Source organism: Dermacentor albipictus, chromosome 1 (assembly GCF_038994185.2).
Source record: "Dermacentor albipictus isolate Rhodes 1998 colony chromosome 1, USDA_Dalb.pri_finalv2, whole genome shotgun sequence".
Classification (NCBI taxonomy): domain Eukaryota; kingdom Metazoa; phylum Arthropoda; class Arachnida; order Ixodida; family Ixodidae; genus Dermacentor; species Dermacentor albipictus.
In genome coordinates, this window is record NC_091821.1 from 235852315 (window position 1) to 235879926 (window position 27612).

The 27612-nt window shown below is 40.9% G+C and overlaps 1 protein-coding gene across 1 annotated transcript in view; it reads left to right on the forward strand.

Annotated features, from left to right (window-relative positions):
* The first annotated feature begins 485 nt into the window (after nucleotides 1-485).
* ERp44 (Endoplasmic reticulum protein 44) overlaps nucleotides 486-27612 on the forward strand; it is a 51787-nt gene continuing 24660 nt past the window's right edge. Inside the window, exons 1-9 of the mRNA XM_065430966.2 lie at nucleotides 486-670; nucleotides 6762-6837; nucleotides 6930-7039; nucleotides 8521-8569; nucleotides 9390-9574; nucleotides 11446-11561; nucleotides 13675-13738; nucleotides 20066-20182; nucleotides 20269-20380. Of these exons, the coding sequence (XP_065287038.1) occupies nucleotides 614-670; nucleotides 6762-6837; nucleotides 6930-7039; nucleotides 8521-8569; nucleotides 9390-9574; nucleotides 11446-11561; nucleotides 13675-13738; nucleotides 20066-20182; nucleotides 20269-20380 (886 nt within the window). The 5' untranslated portion in view covers nucleotides 486-613. The remainder of the gene's footprint in view (nucleotides 671-6761; nucleotides 6838-6929; nucleotides 7040-8520; nucleotides 8570-9389; nucleotides 9575-11445; nucleotides 11562-13674; nucleotides 13739-20065; nucleotides 20183-20268; nucleotides 20381-27612) is intronic.

Consider the following 27612-nt stretch of genomic DNA (forward strand, 5'->3'; position numbering starts at 1 on the left):
AGTTTCAACAAGAACACGCTAGCCGCAGGACCAGCTCGGATACGCAAGTGGTGCCACCAACATCGCGGCTATAGTGAGCATGGCTCCATCACCGCATCTACACAAGATGCACAAACCACATATTACTTACTGTACCACCATGCACGCCACCATGCATTCCACAAACTTTGAATTTGGCGCCATTTTGTCAAATAGCCTCGAACGCAATGCGTTTTAACAATGACTTACAATTAATCCGTAAAAATAGATCACCAAGTACAAAACAAAAACAATCAGTTTATTTTTTATGTTATAATTTATTACAAACAATAACGTAAAATAATAATAATAGTTACAAAATTATAGTGCTTAATTTTTTTTACCAGGAGTTTACAAATGTACGCTTTCTTGCGTGACATATTTTCAGTTGTTAAACATTATTTACTTCTTTTATTCAGTGTACCATACTCTTTTGTTTTATATTTTTGTTGTTTACTTTGTATTGAGTTTGAGAGTATATTCTCATTTCTCACACGTACCTACCGACGTTCTTCGTTTCATGGCAATGTAACAGTGTCTGTCTTGCTCCGCCTTTAATTTATTGGATTCGTACGTAGTATCTCTGTCATGAAAAATGAATTGTAACGTCGTGAAAATATTTAACAAACTAATAGGCGTTGTTTTGGTTCTGGTGAGTACCATTCCATCAAACAGGTGTGCTTTCCGGGGGTATTTTCTGGTTGAGTAATCCGGGTGTAATATTCTGGTTTATTGTGGGCAGCATTGCAACTTCCTTTTTTGAGTCTTGCATATGTATGTACACGTGGTACCAGCATTTGTATGTCTGTTTGCGCCCTTTCGTGATTTTCTCGAAGCCCATTCAAGTCAGACGAGTGCAAAAGCCGGTACACGTTGCACCTGTGTGTGTACACGACGATCGCGGACGTGTTGTTGGCCTCTTTCATTTCTCCGGCTAACGAACTGTTCACCAGTAGCTGTGTTCGTCGATATTCTCTGGCCAACAGTCTGGCTGCTATAATATCCCCACCTTATTTGCTTGCGTAGTGCACACATAAAAAGATTCCGATCTGGGATGTCGGTCTCAAAACACATCCTGCGCTAGCTTGCTTGGTTGCACTTCCCATCATGTCAACATTTCGTGTATACGCCAATTCGAACAAAAACTAGCAGAGGTCATTGATTATTCGGGCATATCAGAGGTGAATGGTTTAATCTGTATCGGTTGCTGTGACCAACGTGATGAGAGAGATTCGTTTTATTGTTATCGAAAGTCTTTCTGCGGGAACTCTTTCTATTTTTTTCCTAATTCACTTCGAGTCTGCGAAAGCGGTTCGACAACTTTCGCGTTCGGAGAAACTGCTTGATTTAGTAAGCGGTTCAGTGCCAACAAGAGAATGAAGCCGTTAACAATTCAGTCATTCTATTAGTAATGCTGACTTGATGAAGCCTTCGCTGAAATTTCAGTATGCAAAATTTTGCGCTGTTCTTCTGTTGCGCTTATTAACCCCTTAGATACCATTGAAAACGTGCGTGTAGCGTGCTCGTATGGAGGCTGACCTTGATATAGACGCAACGGAAATCCAAGGTTTCTGACGTTATAAGCAAAAAAGAAAACATGGTTTAGTTGTCGATGTCTGTATTGCGAATAAGATATGCTCGTGTTTGGCGTTCACGCCGACGGTGTGCTATGCTCACTCTTTTTAATTTGAGCTGACAAGCCGTAGCTGGGTGGCAGCGGCATAAAAAATACCACACAAGGGCTCCTTGTAGCACAGCTGCAAGCAGCGTGTGCACAGGTGTTGATAGAGCACCCACCAATGCAAGACGTACGCGTCTGCTGACGTTGCAAATGTCCCATGTGTATTTTGCTGGCATGAGTTGCGTAACTCGTACATATAAATTTTTTTTTCTTGATTTTTCAGTTTTTACTGAAAGTGACCTCAGCTTTTCAGAAAAGGAAGCCATCATAGATAAGAAATTTACTCCCTCTTGTGCGAGAGCCGGCCTGAAAAATAGTATACGTTGCAACTGCTCTTTACATGGAGCTCTCATTTTGGATGTACACAGCCACTTAGTTTGTTGTGGTAGTGAAATATGCAAAAGTCGTAGAATTTCAACTCCTCATATCTTAAAAGTAATGTTTTTAAATGACCTTAAACCTGTGTTGTATTTCTGTTTGAGCTTAATGCAATCCGTGTGAAAACCTCGGCAGTTCATCACTGACTACTGCAGTGTTTATATCATTGATGTTGATAAACGCACGTCTCTTCGAAGACCTGGGTTCGGGTCCCAACTACATCAAGTTGCTTTCATTTCTACCTTATTTTAGTATGTCTACATTTAAATTACAGAAAGTTAATTTGCCCTATGCTATTTTTAGGTTCATTGTCTGTTGGCTTCATATGATTGCGACTAAGCAAAATCGGGCCCCTCGGTTCCCCTTCATCTTGTTAATTTCCTTATAAGCATCAGTTGATTCACTTCTTTTCACTCACCATCTATAATAAGGTTCTACAGAAGTAAAGTGTTGTGGTTTTGAAATGTGGCACACTGCGTGTGTATATATATATATATATATATATATATATATATATATATATATATATATATATATATATATATATATATATATATATATATATATAATCATTATTTGCATATATCAGTTGTTTTGATAAAGTGCCTTCAGTGTAGTTATCCTGTGAAGTGAAATTAAAAGGCACATCAAATTAGGGCACTTTGTAGTTTCATGTTCAATTCCACTCGTGCTCTTTGCTTGAGGCTTGTGAGCATGCCATTGCAGTGGCCAAGGCTTTGTTGTAGTAACCTGTTCAAAGTTATTTGTGAAAGGCCTTTACATAATGGTAGAGCTAGTGCTCGGAGTATTTAAAAGATCTGCTGCTTTGATTTATGTTACTATGACATAATTGGATTCAGAACAGACATTAGCCTTTATTGTAACATTTGCTTACTTTGGTGATAGTGCGACGGTCAAGGTGTCCTATGCAGTTCTCCTTTCCTCTGGTCCAGTATTTTTGTGTATGCAAAAAACAAAAGTGAACTTACTGAGGGATATGCGCATGGGCTAAGCAAAGTGAACTGAGAGACATATTGTGAAAGACAATATGATAATGGAACTACCGTTGGTGAAAATTTTTTCAGATTGTATAAGCAAGCGCTGCCTACTTGGGATCACTGTGTTTCAAGCAGTATAACTTGCACTTTATATAATTGATTTCAAGGACTTGAAAACTGAGAAATAAACATTTTCTGTATTATTTTTTTTAAGGCAGTCTAAAGTACATGTTCCTGCAGTATTGAAGCTGGCATCCTCCACTCTATTTTAAGAGAGAAAACTAAAAAGGAATTAGATCACCCCTTTGACAGATTGAAAATCTTAACTTCCCAAAATTTTGTGTTTTTCTTTGAATGACTTAAATTAATTTATAAAGCCAAGCGTTTCTTTCTACGAAACAAAATGTATCCATAAGTTTGTATAGCAGAGACATGGAAAGATTTTCTGACAGAAGCAGCATAACTGCAGCTCTTCTGTCCCCAGAAGTATCGTGTCTAGAAACGCAGTATTGTACGGAAGGCTTTTAAGAAATTTCCCTTCAGCAGGCTCCTTATGCCATTTGGTTTTGTTACGCAGAAGTGCAGAGCAATGGGTAAGCTCAAATTGTCTTCATGGCTGTATCACTAGTGGAAGCTTTGGCATGGAAGTCCGTCTTGTGTGTTTTCAGCAACTAATTGCTTCTGTGTAAAAGAGTTAAAAGCCATCTGCTACAAAATTCTAGACCGCATAGAAAGCCAGTTTAAGATAGCGTAGATAGCCTCCGTGTAAAATTTTACGTTTTAAATACTAGTGGAACCATAACAATAGGCTCATAAAGATAACCTTTTACATACCAAAACTGGATGAAAACGCTGTCATTGCCTCTGACGTAATAATCCAGAACACATGGCTCCCAGCCATCATGACCTCCAAGATTAGGTGGCATTGGTGGCATGCTGAAAAATTTGAGGCAGTGTGCTGGAACGTGTGTCATAGCTGCTAACCACCAGGTACACACATCGTCTGCTTAGGTGATGTTTAGAGGCTTCTAATAAAAAAAGTTATGCAATTACCAGCCCTGCAGCTTTGCCAAGATTGCTTCAGTGGTATACACAACTCATTCATAACCAATTTAGCCAAAGTGCAATTTTATTACAATTTGCCTTTAACAAGGATGGGAGCACGCTACTAGCCACTGGCTTTGCTTCCAGTTACCTAATTTTAAAAAAATAAAAAATAAACTGAGGTGCTGCTATTAGAAAATGAAGAATCAACAGCACCTTGTCACAGCTGAAAACTCTGAGCATGCATGTGATCACTCATCTTGTTACATATGTGCCTCACCACAGCAGATATTCATACTCTGAGAGCATAGCTAGTTTGGGCTTCTCTGCAGCTTGCTCCTGTATTGATTAGAGGGCAGGTTGCTGTGAGTGTACACACAGTGTTACAGGAAAAAGCTTGGAAAATGTGGTCGGGGTAATGAGTGGGCACACAGTGAAGTAAAAAAGAAAATAAATTTTCTGGTATGTTTTTTTAAATAATTATTATTGTGTATATGCTTAACATAGCCTCCATTATACTGCATCTGTCATCCACTGGCACTGAAGTACACTGGAGGTGCTGTGGGTAGTCGGAGCATATGCCTGGGGTCCTAGAGATAATAGCAATGTGCATTATAGTTACCAAGCATTGCCTTCACGTTAACAGTTTTAGGTTGCAAAAGACATGAACATCTTATTGTAATTTTATTTCTAAATTCTGATCAGAATGGGATGGTCTTCTGAGTACATAAGTAAGACAACCTGTCCTGCATCTTGATCTTCTACACCCTTTTGCTGTTGGTTCGCACTGTATAAACTGCGCACCTTCTGCCGTGACATCCAGGCAGTCCTCCAGGCAATGAAGGTCACTAGCAATTGCATGAAATTAAAAACCATGCATAGTTTGTTTTACATGTAATTTGCTGTTGGGGACACAGTACTACTACTGCAGCCTGTGCTTGCCCAAGAGCTAATTCTCTTTTTGACATCAACTTTTCTGTACCATCTGGTTCACAGCAGCATGCTGTTTGCTTTGCATTATGTGCTGCAAGTAGACTTCCATATAGACATACAGTGGACTCCCATTGAGACACTCGAAGGGATCGGGAAAATTTGATTTTATCAGAATTTTGAATTAACAGAAATGATTCATAAAACTCAATGTCTGCCATTCCTCGTACATCCAAATACCCATGATGCAAAGCAATAGCTGAAACAGCATTAAAAGCAAAAAGCATACATAAAAATAGACATTTATTAGATTTACACGATAAAATTGTGTTATGCACTCTTAAGCGTAATGTTACCAGCCAGCATGTCGTGAAAACCTGTGCACTGTCACAAAAGTTTACATTTTACTTAGGTTTGCCCAAAAATTCTTCAGTACTGTCACATAAAAATATGCCAAAGTGCTCAGGGCATTATCATTTGCATCATGTGTTAAAATCACTAGTTCTTGCGACTCTTGAACAGTGCCCTCACATGTTATCACCATGCATAGGCACATCAAGGGCTTCCTCAATTATTGTTCCTAAGGTATCAGACCTTCCATGTCATCATTGATGGCTGTTTATCTCCACTGAAACACCATTTGCTTCTTGTGTAGTTGGCAGAGTCACCTGCTCCAGGTGCGCCGATCCAGGCCTCTTGGTGAGCCAAGTAGCAAGGCGTCAATGGGATTGAGGAAGTTAGGCTTAACAGAGTTTAGTGTTTTTTGTTAGAATGTTCTTTTTTATTTTTTTAATTTCTTTTCCATTGGGCCTATGGGAAGCCAGCCAACTTTTCACGCATTATTCCTCGTATCCAGAATTTGGTTTAACCGTGTTTGTCTTAACAGGCACCTAATTTATAGCTATTCACTTGAACAAAGTGGTGCAGGTAGTGTCTGGGCAGTGCACCAAGAACGTTGTGTTTGTAGTCGGTGGCAAGTGTGCCTTGTGCAGACAAGCATAAACCGAATGATGGGAGGAGCCGTGACAACTTTTGTTTGCTTGTGCCGTCACTGTCAATCGTTTCCACCAGCACTGACATCAGTGGGGCATACAGAGTCCCCCACTTGAATAATTTTGGGCCATTTGACAGTCACATTCAGCAGAGGCTGTGCTGTCAGTGTAACTACAGTGAGGAATATCAAATGCCCCCATTTGACAAAAAAAAAAAAAGTTATGCTCTGAAGTTCTGGTCTTCATGTCTAGGGATAAGGAGCTTACAAGTGCCATCACACTTTAGGCACCCAACCAGTAAAAACATAGCATGTGCGTGCGATGTCGAGTTGTATGTATGTAGGCCAACAGTCATGCTGGTCAACATAACGACTAATTTTGACCTGTTCTAAAAAAAAAAACAGCAATTTCTACTACTTTGGGTGCTTGACCCAGCTTGGTTTAATGGGTGTCTATGAAAATAATTTGTTTCTTATTGGTCATGCTGAAGAGAGCAATCCTGGCAGTTATGAAAAGCAGATGCTGTAGCTTCTGAAGCCATTTAAGTTAGTCCTTGTTCCTTTAATGTGGCTGTCAATAGCAGGTGAGCTTTATAAGTTCTTGTACATTCAAGTTGTGCTAAAATGTGCATGTTTTATTCAAGTTCCCTTGTAGTTTCAAAAGCCCTCTTGAACCTATTGCACATCTCAGCATGGTAATGTGTTTCCATTCTTGTTGCAGTTGCTGTTAAGTGCGAGACAAGTCTCTGCCGAAAGTGTGGTAGCGTTAACATCTTCAAATTTTGATGAGCATATTGGTATGTTTTTCAAGCACACATTTTTTCAAGTTATGTATTTTATGCTGTATTCCACAAGCATTTTTCATTTTGGCATTACCATTATTTTGCAGGAAAGCATGAACTAGTCTTTCTTAATTTCTATGCTGACTGGTGCCGATTCAGCCAGATATTGGCCCCAGTTTTTGAAGAAGCAGCAAAAAATGTTCATGAGCATACAAAGGTTGGTACATGTTTGAATTACTTATGTGTTTCTTTTTTGCCACGTGACTGATGGCAACAGAAATATAGAATTCCTCTGGCCCCATTATTGCATCAAGACAAGGGCAGTGACTAAGCAGAATAGCTTTGGATTGAAAGAACAGAGTAAAGAAAAGGCGCTGTCAATGTCAGCACCAGTGCACGAGGGTCACAGTTGAATGGGCAGTGGTCTGATTCATGGGGATAGGGAAGAGGGGCTTACTGAAGGCAGAGTAAGACTGTGTGATGATGTTCAAGTGAGGTATGAAAAGTATTAAGCAAGAGTTTTTATGGGAGAAAGTTCTTTTACTCACTTTCATTTTTGCTGGGCCTACAAAAATTTGGTTTCAGAGAGTAGAAGTGTCACAAAGGAGCATTCAGGGCATTACAGGCATGGAATTACTGAGGCATACCTGCCAATTCTCCTGAATTTTCCATAAAATTTATGAATTTGAGCTGACTGCACTATTGCAAATGTTTCGTTGAGCTTTATGAAAAAATGCTGTTCATGAAAAAGTTTCGCTTGTTGGTATCTGACCATGCACTTGGAAGTCTCTTGCAGTCGTTTCCTGCAGCAAGGCGAAATCAGCAACAGCAAAGTTGCTCTAGAAGTCATTGTGACCTAAAAATAATGCGTTACTCATCACCTTGTGCTACAGCTTGTGTGCTGCATCTAATGCCAAATCGTTAATAAATTGTTAAAACATTTTAACTCTCTTGCCTAGGTATGTGTTTGTTAGATGTAGATTAAGACTCGCCAGTTAAACGTCAAGCATGTGTCTTGCGTTTGCTTATCCATGTTGTTTTCTGTTCATACAATGTTTGCTCTTTTGGTAACTTTATATTTTACACCAATATCTATGCAACTAATTCAGTCATAGACATTGCCATAACATATTGTGCTGCAGTGTGGGCCTTGAATATACATATTGAGGAACATAGATGTAGATGAAAGAGATTCCAAACTGCTACAGAACACTCCTGCCACACAACAGTGCAATTGTTATTTTGTAGTAAATGTCTGCGCATCCAGAACAGTGCCATCATAGAGGTTATCCAGGGATAAATGTTTGGTGAAGATAACTATTGGGAAAATTTAGTCTGCAATGTGCTAGTTTTTGGAGTTTTTTGTTATGGACTCAACTGCATAGTTGCCTTCTTAAGTGTTAACTTAAATTGGCTCTTATGACATTTATGGTAGGGACTTTTATATCATTCCTACTGTCTTAGCACAATGGCCTGAAAAAGTGTTCTGAATTCAGAGGCTATTAAAAGGCCACCTGCAGTTGAGGGGTGCGCACTGTACTTGAGTGCGAGGCCTACACAGTGCACCTTTTAGCTACTGGCTGCATGCTTAGGTGGCAAATTTGAGCATTTTCAGTTTTTTTTCATTCTGAAATATTTTGTGGACAAGTGCCATGTTACTCAGTATGCATATCACAGTGTTCTCTCTTTTTTTTCTAGGAGGAGACTAACAAAGTGCTGTTCGGAAAAGTGGACTGTGACAGAGAAAGTATGTAAACTTCGTTTTTTAGTATGTTTTTATTGTTAAACCTTTTCAGTAGGCCACTTTTTTGTATTTCCATTAGTAGTGTCATGTCATCAAGGTTATAGTTGGCTGCTTTGTTGTCATTGAAGTGTTCCTGGAGCTGACTATAGACAAGTACTTGTTCAGCAGTGTGTGTGTCAATGAATTAAGGTGTTTTGATGCAGCAGCGATGCAGACTGTCTGTGTATCTCTCTCTGTGTATGTGTGTGTGTTTGCACGCATGTATGCACATATGCCTGGAGTTCTTGGAACATGCATGGTTATTTCACCGGCCTTTTCACCAGTAATTACAAAATTTTCTCTGTATGATACTGTTCAAGCTTTTCAGATGCTAATCATTAGTATGCACCATTTCATTTTTCTTTGTGCTCCAGCATTTCAGCATGGGCTATGTCATGCAAGACTAATCAATGGTGGATCCAGGCTTTTCCTGAGAAATGAGTCCAGGGAATAATGCTGATATTACTGTTTCAAGCAGTGTTTTTGCTCAGTAGCGAGTTTTTGCAGCAACCACATTTTTTTGTTCTTTTTAATGTGAAGTCAACACATGAAGTCAACAGCCAATAAAGCCAAGGAAAGCATAGTGCAAGTTAACTGTGGTTTCAGCGTAATTAAAACCACAGTTAGCTTCCGCTATGGTTTTCCCGACTTCATTGTCTGTTGGTTTCATGTGGTTTTGGAAATTATGTATGCTGTACATTTGTGCTCTGTACTGGAATGGCACACTTTTATTTGTGTTAGTAGTTGTACAAGGCTGAGACGTTTTGTGCTTTTTGTCTTGCAGCATCTATTGCAGCTAAGCACCGCATTACAAAATACCCCACATTAAAACTAGTGCGCAATGGTGTGGTTATGAAACGAGAGTATCGTGGACAGCGCTCTGCAGATGCCATGAAAAACTACATCCTCGAAATGCTGAAGGATCAGGTGAAGGCGATACCACACGAAGCAGAGGCCCAGCACGTGGAGGTAAGGAAGGCTACCTCGTAGTGTGAGGGATTGAGGACTAGTTAAGGGTTCCAATCACTGATCTGCACTTTTGGAGCAATATTCAGTGACCTGTTTGGTCACTGCATGTTGCCCATTGTGGGTGAAAGTCTCTGGTGGACTGGTGCAGTCCTAACAGTTACACTTAAGTATGGCTACAGTAAGGACATACATAGCATCCTCTTTGTAAATCAATACATTGCCACCTCAGGTTTTCTAACCTTGTCGGGAAGTAACACTAATGTTGAGAAAGAGTTCAAGCTTTTCTACAATAATTAGAGACATATATAGGCAGTGGTACATTTCAGTTTTGGCGGATATACACAGAAAGACACTATTTATTTCTTGTTCAACAAATGTCAGCAAACTGCATCATGCCACTCTCTCTACTCTTCTAATTACCGAATTCTTACTTTTTTTGTTACTTCTATATCAACCAATACATTTTGCAGTTTGTTAAGGGAAAATGAGACATCCACCTAATCGTAGCAATTGCTACAAAGGAAACCCATATGGGTTCCTCGAAAGAAAAGCCTTGCAGTTGAAGAAAAATTTGTCCTGATCCGGGGCTCGTACCTAGGACCACCACCTTTCCGGGCCAGCCGCCCTACCATCTGAGCTAACCAGGTGGCTAGCAGATAGCAGGGCGACGTTGAATTTGTCAACTTGAAGCAAAGGCAAGGTTTTGACGTAATAGTTCTTCGGAAACCCGCAAGGTGGAGAGAAGTAATTAAAGGAAAATGAGACATCCACCCAATCGTAGCAATTGCTACAAAGAAAACCCATACGGGTTCTTCGAAAGAAAAGCCTCACAGTTGAAGCCTTTGTAGCAATTGCTACAATTGGGTGGATGTCTCATTTTCCCTTAATTACTTCTTACCACCTTGCGGGTTTCCGCAAAGCTATTACGTCAAAACCTTGCCTTTGCTTCGAGTTGTTGACAAATTCGAAGCGTTGACATGTCAAGCGGAAATGAATTGGACACAGATTGATACAAATGTTGTAATTGATGCTTTGATGTGAAATCGTGCCTAGATTTTGAACCCAGAAGATCTGCTGGGACTTTTGTGATGCAATAATGTAACAATTATGTTCTTTTCAGTGTTAGAGAAATAAATGTGTTGAGTTTTTATTGCTCTTTGCGCAATTGTCTTTCTTTCAATTTTTCGTATTTTTCTGAAAAAATGAAAGAAACCAGTTTTTTTCACACCCCTCAAAACTTCATGAAATTTACATCTCTAGTTCTGTATGCCACTCGTATGCATACGTAGCACCCGTTTCAAACTTTGCACTTCTAAAATGCGACTAAGTGTGTACTCACTGATTGCTGGTCTCAGTTTGATTTTAGTTTTATTTTCTGTGTAACAAACCTGGACTGCTAGGTACATTTCATTTTCTGTATGATGAGGTTTGTGCAACCATATGGTTGATAGCTTGTGCATGTTGAATCTAGACTGTTGCATTTGTGCTCTTTGTTATATGCGTTTTTAGGGGTTAGTCTAACAGGGTAATATTGGAAATGGGGTTACAGAGCTTGGGGAACTTCGGCTGAATCAAATTTGTTAAGACAAGCCCAGTGCACCCTGAAGAGCATTACTAGTCTGGGTACAACAGGAATACTGAAAAGTCTGAACTTTCTTGCTTTTTGCAGCTGAAGCATGCAACTATGAGGGGTGCACTCTGTTGTTTGCACAGATGTTTGTGCTTCAAAATTCTATTTTGGATGTTTATCTTAGATTGTGAAAAAAATTGTTGCATCGCAGCACCCATGGTATACATTTGCTCAAGATGGTACCTTTAAAGACAACTCTTAGTGTTCCCACATTCACTGGTGTGTGTCTTGTTTGCTTCAGGAAAAGAAGCCAGCATTGCTTGGCTACTTTGCTGCCAAGGAGAGTGAGGCGTATGTAACATTCCGCCGGGTGGCTTCTGACTTGAGAGACGACTGCAATTTTTACTTTGTGGCCAGGTTGGTTGGCTCTGAGTTCTAATTTGACCCTTTCCTTTTATGTATATCAATTTAAAGTGAACTGCTGATTTAAGGGGATGTGCTCCTCGAAGAAACTTTTTAAAAAAATACTGTATTTGTACTAGAGATTTGAAAATTCACCCAATTGTAGAGTTTTCAAACAGAGTTCAAATATGCCATTAGTTTTGTGTTACTCTTAGAGTCATGTCCTATACAATGGCAAAATATAGTGATTTGGCGGGCACTTTATTATGTATAAAATATTCGCAAGAAGCATTGTGCAGTAGCTTATTTAGCTATTTGTAGACCACAAAGTGCTGATATTTAACCCAAACAGTGTGTACCGTTACTGGAACTATGAAAAGGAAACTAGGACACCAATGAATTTTTTTCAAAGTCCCATGAAAATAACCTTGTACAAACACTTATAATTGTCCTATACTAAAGAAATTTGGCATACATACTCTTGAAGATATGTACAGTGCTGATATCTACTTGAGGTTGCAATATCTCCCAGTAGTATATGCAAAAGTACAAGGTTATATTTCAGGCAACTGAGAAAAAAAAGTTGAAATGTTCTAATTTTTTTTTGCATAGTTCCAGAAATTGTACATGCTGTTCGGCTAGATATAAGCATTTTCGATCTACGAAGAGCTAAACAAGCTACAGCATGATGCTTTTTATGAAAATTTAGTACATAAAAAGTGCCCACAAAGTTTAATATAATTTGCCATTGTGCATCACATAACTGAAAAATTATAACAGATACACAAGAACTAATGACATATTTGAAATCTGCATAAAAAAATATAATTGGCTGAATTTTGAGACCTCCAGTACAAATAACAAAAAAAAATTTCCTTGTAGGAGCATCTCCCCTTAAGTATGCTCTGGAATACATCATTCCTATTGTTAAGCAAGGAAACTACTGTGAGAACACTTTTGAGAAATGTGCCGAGGCTCTGTACCCTTTCTCAGCATTACCAATGACGACAGCTCAAAGAGCCATTTGTAAATTAAAGTGGAACAACTCTGTCTCTTCTTAACATTCATCATTCATGCCACCAGCGTAGCTCACTACCAACAGGCACAGTTTGCACTTGTTTGAAACATTTAGAACTAATATCAAAAGAAATGAGTTAGAACTGAAAATTGTTGTGATACAAATTTTATTGTTGGAGCAAAAATGTGGAGTGACAACTTGTCAAAGCAGCTGCTGTCTATTGTGCTACTGTAATCTAGAAATTTTGCGACATGGTCCAGGTCAGTATATCGAGATTAGCCTAACAGGTGGTGTTCATAATAGTATAGGGCCAGGGTTTTTTAAACCATTTAGTTGTTCATCATCAGCCTATGTCTGTTTTATGTTGCAATTTCAATTGCTCAAGAAAGTTAGTGAAATGGCAGCTGGTTTACAGAATTGTGCAGCAACGCAATACATTTCTCAGATTCACTTGTTATTGGCTACAATTTGCACTCTTACCTTCTTTTTTCTGCCTACTTGTATCCTTTTAAAAGCTGCTTTTTCACTTGTCATTCATTGTCTCGGGGCTTAAGTTTGTTTTTTGTTGGTACCATCCTTGATGGCAATTTTTCTCCGGACTTTGGAAAGAATACCTAAGGTATAAATTTAAAACATTGTCATAAAATAGTTGTACAATTTGTTTTTCCAAAGTGCAAGGCATATGTCAGGATCATTTACTAGAGTGGAGATTATTATACACGTAGCTTTTCTGAACCATTATTAGAATGATTGGATTATTTTAAGCACTTTCTTTTTTACGTTACTCTTTGTTCTGATAAGTAACAGTGCCATACTAAAGTTTCTGGCTGGGCTATTTGGCACTTGTGTCATTCACATTTGACTGCAAAATACTACAGGCAGTGTATTTGAAACATGCATTGTCTTCTCCTGCTGTTCTTGCTTGCATATGTAGTTACCCATTGCGTATCAACATGTTTGACCACTGCATTGGTTGTATGGGGGCACTTGCTGCTCAAACTGATACCACACCAATTTACCTTGTCAGGGTATCTTTATGTGTGTGCTCATAAAAGCATGAAGTAACTTGTGAAGCATGTTACCATTTTATCATGCAATGTTATTTTGCAGACCTGCAGGAGAAAATGGTACAGCAGCAGTGGATGCTATTCATTTCAAACCGCCTCGTACAAAGGTGAGAACATGGCTGCCAATTGATTTGGAAAGTCCAAATTTTTCGTTAAAAGGTGGGTTGGGAGCAGTGCATCTTATGGCTTGCTCTGTAAAGTTGTTGAGAAATGTAACTCTGTGTAGTTTGGTAATTACAGGATTCACTTACTAAGCAAACCTTATATTACAGAGTGTCTCTCATTAAGAGCAGTTACTTCTGAATTACAATAATAACAGGGCTATAACTTGAGGAAACATACAAGCACATGAATAATTATTTTTGGTTTATTTTACTGTAGATCATAACAGATTATTTTATTTTAAAGAATAACTGTATAGCCAAAACCTATATGCATGGACAGAATAAAGCTATTTTTGCACCACTGTCAACACTGACCATTTATTCAAAGAATAGCAGTAGTGCTTTTCATCATTACCCCAGCACAACATCAGTGTGCTCACAGCTTGCACTTTCTTTGCTGAAAACTTGTTGGTTTCACTCACTGTACGAAAAACGTCTGTAAGTTGCACAAGTAATGTTGATTACTTTTACTTGATATTGCATTATTACTGTATAAATAAGGTATAGGTTGACCTGGAATATAGCTTTATCTGTTGCTTTAAAGTAAAAGCAAATTTAAGAAGAAAAGGAAAATTTGCAGTGCATTTAAGTAAAAAGTATTTAAGTTTAAGTAAAAAGTAAAAATTTAAGTATTGATTCAATTTGTGCCTTTATCAGAGACAGTCTAATGAGCCCCTGTATGTTATGTGCAACCAGTTTTTATGAGTTCGTAGCAAAGTAAAATGTTCACCCAAGCCTAATGCACACTCGATTTTATAACAAAATGTATTATGCTTGCGATTTTTGCAATCTGATAAAGGTGAGACCTGAAGAGTTTACCATCACAGAATTAAAATTTATTTATGCTTGACATTCATTGTCGTCACTTTTGGATAGCTGTTTATCATTATGGGCCACAACATGTAATCCGTGTGGTCCACTTTCTGATATTCCACATTTCTTCAATGACTCCACAACCATTTTGAACTAGGTGGTGGTCCACTCCTAGAGTAGGCACTCCACCAGTTCATCATCTGCTGCAAGGCTCCAACTCTTCAAAAATGCATGACACAGCTCTGTTGTTGCTAGCTTAACCCTTAAAATAACTTCTCTTTTGATAAGTTACGAAAGAGGTACATCGTCAATGCTGACTTGTGTCAAAACTCCTTCTGTTGCCATCTGTGATGACAGTAGGGGCAACATTGATTCGTAACAGTAGGCTGTTGCGAATGCCATGAATGTGGTTTTGCTTTGTTATGATTCTAACGTGCAGGCAATTTTTGAACTCCTTTTGGACAAATATGGTAAGGTATGGTAAAATATGGTACGGTATAGATTTGAATAAATGTGGTAATTATTCATTGGTGAGCTGCCGTTTTTACCTGAAATTCAGCTGAGGGCAGGCTAATTATTGGTGCTTTTGGCAGTAGGTAAAGTGTCTTCCTTATATTCATTGTTCCCCAGCACCACCAAGGCATGACTCCTTTGGGGAGGGGCCACCACTTGAGTCCAGTGTGTGCATACTGACTAGTGAAATTTGAATTAGGTGGCAGGGGCGCATTCCACGATCCTAAATAATCAAAATCTTGAGCCATATGGCTACTGGCCTGGACCTTCTGTTGTGATTGAATTACCAGAAATCTGGTGTACTTGACTTCACATGGCCTTAAGTGCAAAATTTATGCTTTAGGGAAGGGCTTCTGTGAGGCTAGTAGCAGGAAGAAACAGCAGCTAGCAGCCTAAGTTGGTTTGTGGTGCTGTCCTATGTGCCTCGAAAGACCAGGGCCCATATGCAGAAAACTTTTTTTGCATAAGTTTGATCTGTTTCGCCATTTCCTCTACAATAGACTTTTTATCATACCAATTGTTATGAGTGTCTGGAAGGTGAATGCAGGCCGATAAAAGAATGACTAGTCTGAAAGAAAAGTCCATTGAATACTGGTCCAACTTGTGTTAAAAATTGGTGGATGAGCGTTCTTCTGGGACTGCATGGACATCCAACTTCAGCATCAAACTGTTTATTATTTCGGCATATGAAGCTATTTTACGCTTTGCTTTAGAACAGTGTTGCTAACCGTTTGCTCAAAAAGACTCCACATGTTGCCTTGAAAATTTCTGCATCACCCTACTTGGCCTTCTCCTTGGCCCTACATTTGACCCTACACACCAATTTTTTGTTAAAATACTTAACTATGCAATTTAAAGTATAAAGTAAGGCTAACAAATAACAACTTAAACAACTGAAACCATAAAATATTTGAAAGAATCAACATTTTATATAATCAAGGTTTCCACAACCTTTCATCACAAGATTTGCAAATTGCGGAAGCTGCGTTAGCTTTTGCATGTGCCATTGAAGAAATTTATAACTTCAGAAACTGCTATATTACCATATTTACTCGATGCTGACATGCCCTCAATTGTAATGCGCACCCATTTTCTGTGACACACACAAAAAAAAATCTCTTGTAGCGCGCACCTGATTTGAGGGACCAGAAAAAAAATTCTTTACAATACCGCGCACCTCATGCTTTCGTACAGAAATACAGCTTTCTCTGATTTGGAAAAACAGAGATTTGCTGCCAATGCACTAGACTTGCAATTACTAAAATAAGTCTGTTTTGCCTGAAAGGCGAAGCATCGATTGCAATAGTAAATTAGTAGACAGATATACGAGGTAAGGATACCAGTTTTATTGGCCATATAAACTTGTAAACCTTTGCTTACTAACTAAATTAACCAGCATGGTGTCGGGCGTGTACAAGCAAACATGAACATGTCTCACTCGATGACCACAGAAGCTCGTTGTCAGAACACTGAATGAGGAAGTGCAGTAGCAGGAGCGAGCGATTTGACCTGCGAGTTGCCTCTCGCTTCATTGCGAACTGAGTGACAAGAACACAGTGTGAACGAAGCTATTGGCCCTTTGTGCACCTAGATGCGCAGACTCTGTCCCCATCGGTTTCAAGATAGGGCCCACGCGGCCACGCCATACGCAACACCTGCCAGAGTAGAACGCCTCTCCTTCTGTTTGCGCCAGTTCCGCATGCAAGTTTCAGGAGCTCTGAATTCTCGTGATGCAGCCCGATTTCCATCTGTCACCGCACACATGATAACTTTCTTTTTAAATCCGGCATCATGATGAACTTGGTGTGTCTTCACAGTGGGCACTTCCTTGCTTATAGAGCAAACTTAGAATATGGGAAGGCTGACAGTAGACTAACCTAAGCACACATACTACAGAACATGGCAGAAGCTATAGTAGCGAGGCTCGAAGTGCATATGAGGCAGTCATTTTGAAATGATCATGTGGTTATGGTAATGTAGATGTAGGGTAGTACTTCATTCTAACGTGCGCATATTTTTTTAATACTCATTATATTGGAAAAATGCGTGTTAGATTCAAGTAAATATGGCATCTGAGGTTACATTGTAAGCGTTATAGTGGCAGAAATCGGAAATGCACATGATTATTTTCTACATATGGTAACAAACCACAAGGCTGGATAAATTATTATTAGTTGTTCATTTCTAAAATCATACTCTCATAATCAAATCATAATCTTGCATGCTGTGATGAACAAATCATGAAAGCAGAAATACTTCCAGTGCTCATGCTGATTCAGTTCCAACCATTCACAGCAAAAGATCACGTTTCTCTCTTGTTTCCGGTCATAATGACGCAGTTGACTTTGTTTTCAACATGGGTTTCTCGTCGCTTCTAACGTAAGAAGGCAGCGTCATTCAGTTTCGATCTACCCTTCCTGGATTAGGCAACAAGTGAGTAGTGCTTTAGAAGTGGGGGCAGTACTAGTAGCTCCATTTTGACGTTCAAGCTATATAGGGGCAGTTGCTGGTGCTATAACCATTGTTTCATGGAGGAAAGGAAGAAAGGGGGATTCAGAGGCCTGCTGGCTTTCCTTAATTTTGATGCGACATGTCTGATAGTTGGGATTCGGAAGTTGTACACTTCAGTTCGTTTGCCAGCTTCAGCATGCGAGTGCTATACAGGGCTTGCAGACCCCCATGTTAACACCTTTTATTTAATAACAAGAAAATTGTGTCCACATAATCAATGTCGCTAATTTCCAGGGCAATTGTTTGGACAAAGTTCTGTAAGATGACCATGTGCTCCTATTACCGTGCAAATTGATAGATATATTAAGCAAGAACATTGTTTTAGCTATATTGCATCCTTAGGTTCAGTGGGTACCACTGGCCAAATTTTGTACATTGTCTAAAGGTTTCCATGCCTTAGTTCTGAGGTCTTTTGCCTAGATTTCACCTAAGAATTATCGGGTGACCCCTGTGGCTTTACCAAGCAGCCGAAAAAGCTCTACATGTAGAGTAATTGGTGTACGGTTGGCAACACAACTTTAAAGTGGTTGGCTGCTTTTTTTTCTTTCCCCACTTTGTTTGCTTTTGCTTAATAAGTTTTAATGTGTGTCACCTTGACCTCTCTCAAACTGTCTCAGAGATAGCACTTAGAGATAGTGCAAGGTCTGCAGTCCGCCATGGTGCAGCTTACTAAAGATTTTGGCGGACTATCTTGTTGCAAATGTAATACATGGAAGCATTTGTACATGGAGTAAAATTCAGAGGTGTGAGAGTCATTCGACACCATTGTTTTTGACTCTGTCCTTTTTGCAGTCTTTGCATTTGTCTTGTCTTTGTAGTCGTTACGAACTGTATGCTCCACGTGCACTGCTAGCTCCTGTTAGTGTTGGTGCCGTCAGGGTTTTGAAAGTTGAAGCACTGCCGTGGAAACAAGAGGCTGTGGTTCCAAAAGCAATTTCGCAAAGTGTTATGGGTTTATATGAGGTTTATGATAATTTAAATAACAGTCATTCTATTAGGATTGATGGGTGTAGCAGAAGACCAGGAAATTCCCTCAAATTACGCCTGTGCTGCTCCAAAATGAAACAGAACAACTGCGGGCTCATCTTATGGCCAGTGTTAGTGTAGACTGACTGCTATGTAACTAACATGGATTTTGTTAGTTTATCTTCAAAATGTTTGGAGGTGCCGTTGCAGTACAATCTTGTGCTATTGCTTGATCTAATGCTTGACCCAATACTTGGCCTTATGTCCCATTTCCTTAGCAGGCCCTTGATTCTGGGATTGTATTTTGCCAATTACTTGTTAATTGCATAATCTCATACTTGCCACTTGGCCCTTGAGATGACAACATGCATATCACAGAAAACGCACACTGTTGTGGGAGGCCTGTTGTCAGGGCTGGTAGACTAAAAGAACTTACTCCTAGTCACCCATTGTTGCTTTTTAATTAATTTTAATGCAGAAACTGTGAATAATAATTAATTCATTCAGCCTGTTCTGGTTGTTTCAGTTACAATGTTGCAAATGCATTGTGAGGAGTGCATGTATGCATTTTAAAAGCATATGTCAAATTCAAGTGGGTTGTGCATTGCTTGAAGAACTTTGTAGCAGTACACTAGTTGTAATTGAGTGTTAATGACATTTGCTTCAGTCCTTTGAAATTCCTGTGTTGCAATAAGGTTGCTGCTTTTGCCAAGTGCTACTTGCTTTCTTCTCATCCGGACATAACATTCAGGCTAAGACTAAGCCGTTCTTTTCTTTTTTTAATTGCGATAAGAATTACATGGACACGGAAGGCAAATTGGTTCCACGTATATTTGGGTATATGTTTGCTATATGCTTAGGCATTGCATGTATATGCAAGGTAGATGCTGTACTATTCAACAAATAAAGTTGATCAGACCCGGTTTTATGGTCTTAACTGTATTATTTCTTCACATTTTTGAGAATGGCAGCCTGCAAGCAAATGTCGGGAAACGAAAATTCACAGCGCATGGCATATATCTTATATGTGCTCTGACTGTCAAATATTAAAAGTGCAAAACCATATCAGTACCTCCTGCTTTTGGTCAAACCTGAAAGCGTTGTCATTTTACTGGCACGGCTCTTTAGGGGCGGTGTAGTGGTGCCTGTGTGGTGCCTTTACAGGCTGTACATGGCTTTTAAGGGTGCCAGAAATTTTTGTGTGCCCGGGTATGTTGCATCCCCATTAGTCCGACCCCCATATATTTAGAACACCGTCCTAAGAGTTCAAGCACAGTGCTAAAACTTGTTAGCACTGTCAGCGCTTCACCTTTGGGTGAAACTGACAATTTGTTTTTCTTAGTGCAGTAACTCGTGTCAGCGTCGTCATATACAGTGCCTTACAACATTGAGTGCTTATCAACTGTAAATGTGGTTAACTAGTAAAACGTTATTGTTCATGTTTTTGTCTCTTGATCTTGTGTGCAGTTTGGCGAAAAGCATGAAACCTATCCATCACTGCCCCACCTGTTTGATGAACTGAAAAAGTGGGCTGGGGAAAAGTGCATTCCATTAGTGCGTGAAATCACCTTTGAGAATGCCGAGGTAAGTTGGAAGGCATTTGGCTTCAGTGTGTGTTTGGTAGCAGTACCAGATTGTGTGCATGTGTCTTTCCTTCGGATGGTGTGCAGGAGCTGACAGAAGAAGGCCTGCCATTCCTCATCTTGTTCCACCACCCTGATGACAAGGAGAGTGTCGAAGAATTCACAAAGGTTGTCCACGAACAACTGCAAAACGAGAAACGTATGAAGACTTCTCAATGTCATTTTTATGTCATTCTTAGAGTTCATTGTTCAGTTGGCGTAGGCTCAAAATGCCCTGTTGATTTATGCAGCCAAATCCACTTACAACAGTGTTGATACTCAAACAAATATCAAAATTTATGACTTCATTGAAACTAGAATTTTAAAAAGCATGCAGATCCCACACACTGTGGGAATCTATGTAAACGAAGCTTTTTGTAGTGTTAGCATTAATTGACAGTAATTGGTGGGGATGGCGAATGTTTAAGTTATTGAACGTTTGGTGCAGTATAAGAGTAATGAGGTGATCTTCCCTTCGCACGCAACACTTGTTTTTCTCCACTTAGTATACAAAACGCACAGGGACACATGCTTGCTTGAGGCATTGTTGTGGGTCATTGTTAGCACTGTGATTGCTTCCCACAGCATATCGCATCGTGGCAGAAGTGTTAAACTTTAATTATGTTGCTTTATATGCCAAAACGACGATCTGATTAGGAGGCACGCAATTTGATTGCCAAGGTCGGGATTGAACCCGTGACCTTGAGCAACGCCATAGCCACTAAGATACATCCTGGGGTACTGCGCTGGTAGGGGAAAAATATAAAAAATAAACAGGAAGCACTCGCTATGATCAGACTTCTGTTCCTGCAAGCAGCTCTGTATCATGTCTGTATCAGCTCTATCAGCTCTGTATTCAGCTGAGGGCAGGCTTGTGGCAGATGGCAACTCGGGACACATAGAATGAGTGTGTGAACGAGCAAGCAGTGCATTCGCTCCACCCAAATCCAAAGCCCCATTGTAAGTGCATTTTGAAGAATTCGTATCCTACTCAAAGAGTACAAAACAAACATCTTTACACGATGCTAGCTTGCTTTACACAAACATTGTCAATACATGCAAACGTACGCGAGCAACAAACACTTCACAATGATGCGCCGTCCACTGACTGCTGTCGATAGTGCCGGTAGGCCTAGCTCGCTGGACGCTGCAGCCGCGGCTGACAACGCTCACTATCTGGGTCGTGATAGACGGCTTATTTTTGCCAACACAATTAATGTTAGTACAATTTTGTAGCTCGTAAATAAATAGAACTAGGTTTTTGACACCGTCAGTGCAAAAAGCAAACGTACAAGCCAAGCGAGCCGGCTCACTGAGACGGTCTGTGTGATGCTGCGTGCCTGCGAAATGCCCTCGCATTGTGGTTCCTGATCGTGCAAGTGGTTATATCAGTAGTGGTGTTGTTTTAGTATTGTTTCTACGCTACGAAGTTGCATCATGGAATACCAACTAGCCCAATCTCTAACAATATAACATTGAAAGCTGCTTTACAGAATAGGCGCTTTTGACATAAGTTTGCTCTGTTAGTTGCTATCTCGTGTCGGAAACAAATTGTAGATTTTTATGCATCTGTAAGTGGCTTATTTGATCTTGCCACTGCATAGTGGGAGTTGGCCGAAGTTGAGGGGGGCTTTGAGAAATAAAGGTTTATTTACATTATGTACAGGAATAGAACAAAGCAGAATAATGGTAAAAAGTCATTGTTACGGCCGGCAGCAAATCGAATGATACGGCCCACGGCAAGAGGAACGTCCGCCTCTTCCTGGTGGTTCTCTGGCTTTTAACCCCTTCAGTCTGTCAGGGACACATTTTCAGCCAGTCGTCGAGCCCGTGCACGTGCAGTCATTTTCATCCAGTAGTTGGGCCCATGCAAGTGGCATCTATTTGGCCAATGACACTCCCTGGCCTCTATTCTCTGATGGCTGCCTCCGTCTGGCATTGCCTCCTTGCCTTAGAATGCGCTCAGCTGGAGGGGACAGGTCATCTTGAATGACATTCCAATGCTGCAAGCAGCATTTTCCGGGACTAGGGTCAACTACATCGAACCGGGCTCACTTCCAATTGCACCTTCAGGAAATGTCATGCAGGGGGGAGACATCATCATCATCATCATCAGCAGCAGCAGCAGCAGCAGCAGCCTGGTTACGCCCACTGCTGGGCAAAGGCCTCTCCCATACTTCTCCAACAACCCCGGTCATGTACTAATTGTGGCCATGTCGTCCCTGCAAACTCCTTAATCTCACTCGCCCACCTATCTTTCTGCCGCCCCCTGTTATGCTTCCCTTCCCTTGGAATCCAGTCCGTAACCCTTAATGACCATCGGTTATCTTCCCTCTTCATTACATGTCCTGCCCATGCCCATTTCGTTTTCTTGATTTCAACTAAGATGTCATTCACTCGCGTTTGTTCCCTCACCCAATCTGCTCTTTTCTTATCCCTTAATGTTACACCCATCATTCTTCTTTCCATAGCTCGTTGCATTGTCCTCAATTTAAGTAGAACCCTTTTCGTAAGCCTCCAGGTTTCTGCCCCGTAGGTGAGTACTGCTAAGACACAGCTATTATACACTTTTCTCTTGAGGGATAATGGCAACCTGCTGTTCATGATCTGAGAATGCCTGCCAAATGCACCCCAGCCCATTCTTATTCTTCTGATTATTTCCATATCATGATCCGGATCCGCCGTCACTACCTGCCCTAAGTAGATGTGTTCCCTTACCACTTCCAGTGCCTCACTACCTATCGTAAACTGCTGTTCTCTTCCGAGACTGATAAACATTACTTTAGTTTTCTGCAGATTAATTTTTAGACCCACCCTCCGGCTTTGCCTCTCCAGGTCAGTGAGCATGCATTGCAATTGGTCCCCTGAGTTGCTAAGCAAGGCAATATCATCAGCGAATCGCAAGTTACTAAGGTATTCTCCATTAACTTTTATCCCCAATTCTTCCCAATCCAGGTCTCTGAATACCTCCTGTAAACACGCTGTGAATAGCATTGGAGAGATTGTATCTCCCTGCCTGACGCCTTTCTTTATTGGGATTTTGTTGGTTTCTTTATGGAGGACTATGGTGGCTGTGGAGCTGCTATAGATATCTTTCAGTATTTTTACATACGACTCGTCTACACCCTGATTCCGTAATGCCTCCATGACTGCTGAGGTTTCGGCAGAATCAAACGCTTTCTCGTAATTAATGAAAGCTATATATAAGGGTCGGTTATATTCCGCACATTTCTGTGTCACTTGATTGATAGTGTGAATATGGTCTATTATTGAGTAGCCTTTACGGAATCCTGCCTGGTCCTTTGCTTGACAGAAGTCTAGGATGTTCTTGATTCTATTTCAGTAAATAGTTTGTAGGCAACTGACAGTAAGCTGATCGGTTTATAATTTTTCAAGTCTTTGGCGTCCCTTTTCTTATGGATTAGGATTATGCCAGCGTTCTTCCAAGATTCCGGTACGCTCGAGGTCATGAGGCATTGCGTATACACGATGGCCAGTTTCTCTAGAACAATCTGCCCACCATCCTTCAGCAAATCTGCTGTTACCCGATCCTCCCCAGCTGCCTTCCCCCTTTGCATAGCTCCCAAGGCTTTCTTTACTTCTTCCGCCGTTGCCTGTGGGATTTCGAATTCCTCTGGACTATTCTCTCTTCCGTTATCGTCGTGGGTGCCACTGGTACTGTATAAATATATATAGAACTCCTCAGCCACTTGAACTATCTCATCCATATTAGCAATGATATTGACGGCTTTGTCTCTTAACGCATACATCTGATTCTTGCCAATTCCTGGTTTCTTCTTCTCTGCTGTTAGGCTTCCTCCGTTCCTGAGAGCATGTTCAATTCTATCCATATTATACTTCCTTATGTCAGCTGTCTTACGCTTGTTGATTAACTTCGAAAGTTCTGCCAGTTCTATTCTAGCTGTAGGGTTAGAGGCTTTCATACGTTGGCGTTTCTTGATCAGATCTTTCGTCTCCTGCGATAGCTTACTGGTATCCTGTCTAAAGGAGTTACCACCGACTTCTATTGCACACTCCTTAATGATGCCCACAAGGTTGTCGTTCATTGCTTCAACACTAAAGTCCTCATCCTGAGTTAAAGCCAAATACCTGTTCTATAGCTTGATCTGGAATTCCTCTTAGCGCGCTAACTCATTGATCGGCTTCTTATGTACCAGTTTCTTCCGTTCCCTCCTCAGGTCTAGGCTAATTCGAGATCTTACCATCCTATGCTCACTGCAGCGTACTTTGCCAAGCACATCCACATATTGTATGGTGCCAGGGTTAGCGCAGAGTATGAAGTCTATCTCATTTCTAGTCTCGTCGCTCGGGCTCCTCCACGTCCACTTTCGGCTGTCCTGCTTGCGGAAGAAGGTATTCATTATCCGAATATTATTCTGTTCCGCAAACTCTACTGATAACTCTCCTCTGCTATTCCTAGTGCCTATGCCATATTCCCCCACTCCCTTGTCTCCAGCCTGCTTCTTGCCTACCTTGGCATCGAAGTCGCCCATCAGTATAGTGGTACGCCAAAGACTTGAAAAATTATAGACCGATCAGCTTACTGTCCGTTGCCTACAAACTATTTACTAAGGTAATCGCAAATAGAATCAGGAACACCTTAGACTTCTGTCAAGCAAAGGACCAGGCAGGATTCCGTAAAGGCTATTCAACAATAGATCATATTCACACTATCAATCAGGTGATAGAAAAATGTGCGGAATATAACCAACCCTTATATATAGCTTTCATTGATTACGAGAAAGCATTTGATTCTGTCGAAACCTCAGCAGTCATGGAGGCATTACGGAATCAGGGTGTAGACGAGCCATATGTAAAAATACTGAAAAATAGCTATAGCGGCTCCACAGCCACCGTAGTCCTTCATAAAGAAAGCAACAAAATCCCAATAAAGAAAGGCGTCAGGCAGGGAGATACGATCTCTCCAATGCTATTCACAGCGTGTTTACAGGAGGTATTCAGAGACCTGGATTGGGAAGAAATGGGGATAAAAGTTAATGGAGAATACCTTAGTAACTTGCGATTCGCTGACGATATTGCCTTGCTTAGTAACTCAGGGGACCAGCTGCAATGCATGATCACTGACCTGGAGAGGCAAAGCAGAAGAGTGGGTCTAAAAATTAATCTGCAGAAAACTAAAGTAATGTTCAACAGTCTCGGAAGAGAACAGCAGTTTACAATAGGCAGCGAGGCACTGGAAGTCGTAAGGGAATACATATACTTAGGACAGGTAGTGACTGCGGATCCGGATCATGAGACAGAAATAATCAGAAGAATAAGAATGGGCTGTGGTGCGTTTGGCAGGCATTCTCAGATCATGAACAGCAGGTTGCCATTATCCCTCAAGAGAAAAGTGTATAATTAGCTGTGTCTTACCAGTACTCACCTACGGGGCAGAAACCTGGAGGCTTACGAAAAGGGTTCTACTCAAATTGAGGACGACGCAACGAGCTATGGAAAGAAGAATGATAGGTGTAACGTTAAGGGATAAGAAAAGAGCAGATTGGGTGAGGGAACAAACGCGAGTTAATGACATCTTAGTTGAAATCAAGAAAAAGAAATGGGCATGGGCAGGACATGTAATGAGGGGGGAAGATAACCGATGGTCGTTAAGGGTTACGGACTGGATTCCAAGGGAAGGGAAGCGTAGCAGGGGACGGCAGAAAGTTAGGTGGGCGGATGAGATTAAGAAATTTGCAGGGACGGCATGGCCACAATTAGTACATGACCGGGGTTGTTGGAGAAATATGGGAGAGGCCTTTGCCCTGCAGTGGGCGTAACCAGGCTGATGATGATGATGATGATCTGTATAGTGTATTTTGTTTTCACTCTACCCATCGCCGATTCCATGTCTTCATAGAAGCTTTCGACTTCCTGGTCATCATGACTGGATGTAGGGGCGTAGACCTGTACAACCTTCATTTTGTACCTCTTAAGCTTCACAGCAAGACCTGCCACCCTCTTGTTAATGCTATAGAATTCCTGTATGTTACCAGCTATATTCTTATTAATCAGGAATCCGACTCCTAGTTCTCGTCTCTCCGCTAAGCCCCGGTAGCACAGGACGTGGGGAGACAGGGGGGAGACAGAAGCTCCGCAAATGGCATACGACGACGGGATAGCCATCCTGCCTGACGGGTCTGGTAGCATGGTCAACGCATGCCTGTGCACCGTAATTGAAATACAACGGCGAGTGGCGTTCGGGGACCTTGACTGGTGCTAGTTAATGTTCTGTTAATGTACCTAACAGGCTATAGAGGCAAATGCCTTGACTGGAATGATTGGTCAGCATCACCATCTCTGTGGTAGGCATCGTCACACACAATCTATCCTGTGCTTGACTGCGACCGTCCGATTGCTCCAGCTGTCATACAACAATATTCAGACAGTTCGTATACCATCGAATACAATAACGGCTTGACTGGAATGATTGGTCAGCGTCACCGCCTCTGTGGTAGGCATCGTCACACACAATCCATGCTGTGATTGACTGCGACCATCCGATTGCTCCAGCTTCAACAACAATATTCAGACAGTCTGTATACCATAGAATATGATGTCCCATTCTGTCAGGAGTGGTTAGGAATTGCTGGTGTGCGGCTGTGAGTACAAAGTGGATGACAGATCACACCGTGTGTCTCCTAATTTTATGCCTGCAATGCCTTCTTAACGGCACGAGCTAGTTATGTGCAAGGCCAAGGCTTTAAGTTCGTAAGGTACTGTTTCACCCAATAACCTACAACAAGATTGATGCTGAAGTTTAACGATGTGGTGCAACCCGTTGCACCGAAGTTGAAGGCCTGAAAGGGGTTTGGAAACAACTTGTCGGCGTAACAAAAAATGGCTTTGAGTCACAGTTTAGTTGACCAGAGAACTGCAGTCCAAACATTGTGGGAAAAAGCAACTGGTTCATTATAATACGGGCTGGCGTCAGATAAAAACATTTATGTAGAGTGCTTTGGAAGAACCGTCGTCAAAACAAAAGTTACATGGCCACTACCGCAGCTGGTAAAACAGAAAACTCGTCTTATAACTACATGCAGTGGAAATGCACGTACCACTGTGAGATGGTGCAAAGACACTCTCTTTGTTTACATGCACCTGCAAGCTAGCGGCTGCACCATGATGCAACTTTTAATTGAAGACAAAAAGAAAAACTGCAAATCTTTGCTCATGTTCCGACAGCACACATCCAAGCTTTATGCATGTGTCACTGCGTATGCCGTTACTACTGACCAAGCAATTAAAACGAGTGAAAATGTGGTCTTGCTCCTGCACCTATGCAGCGGACCATGCAATAAGCAGATGATGGAGCACTGTCCCTAAAGATTCCCCATAATGCATCACTGCAGCCACTTGGTGGTGTGCGCT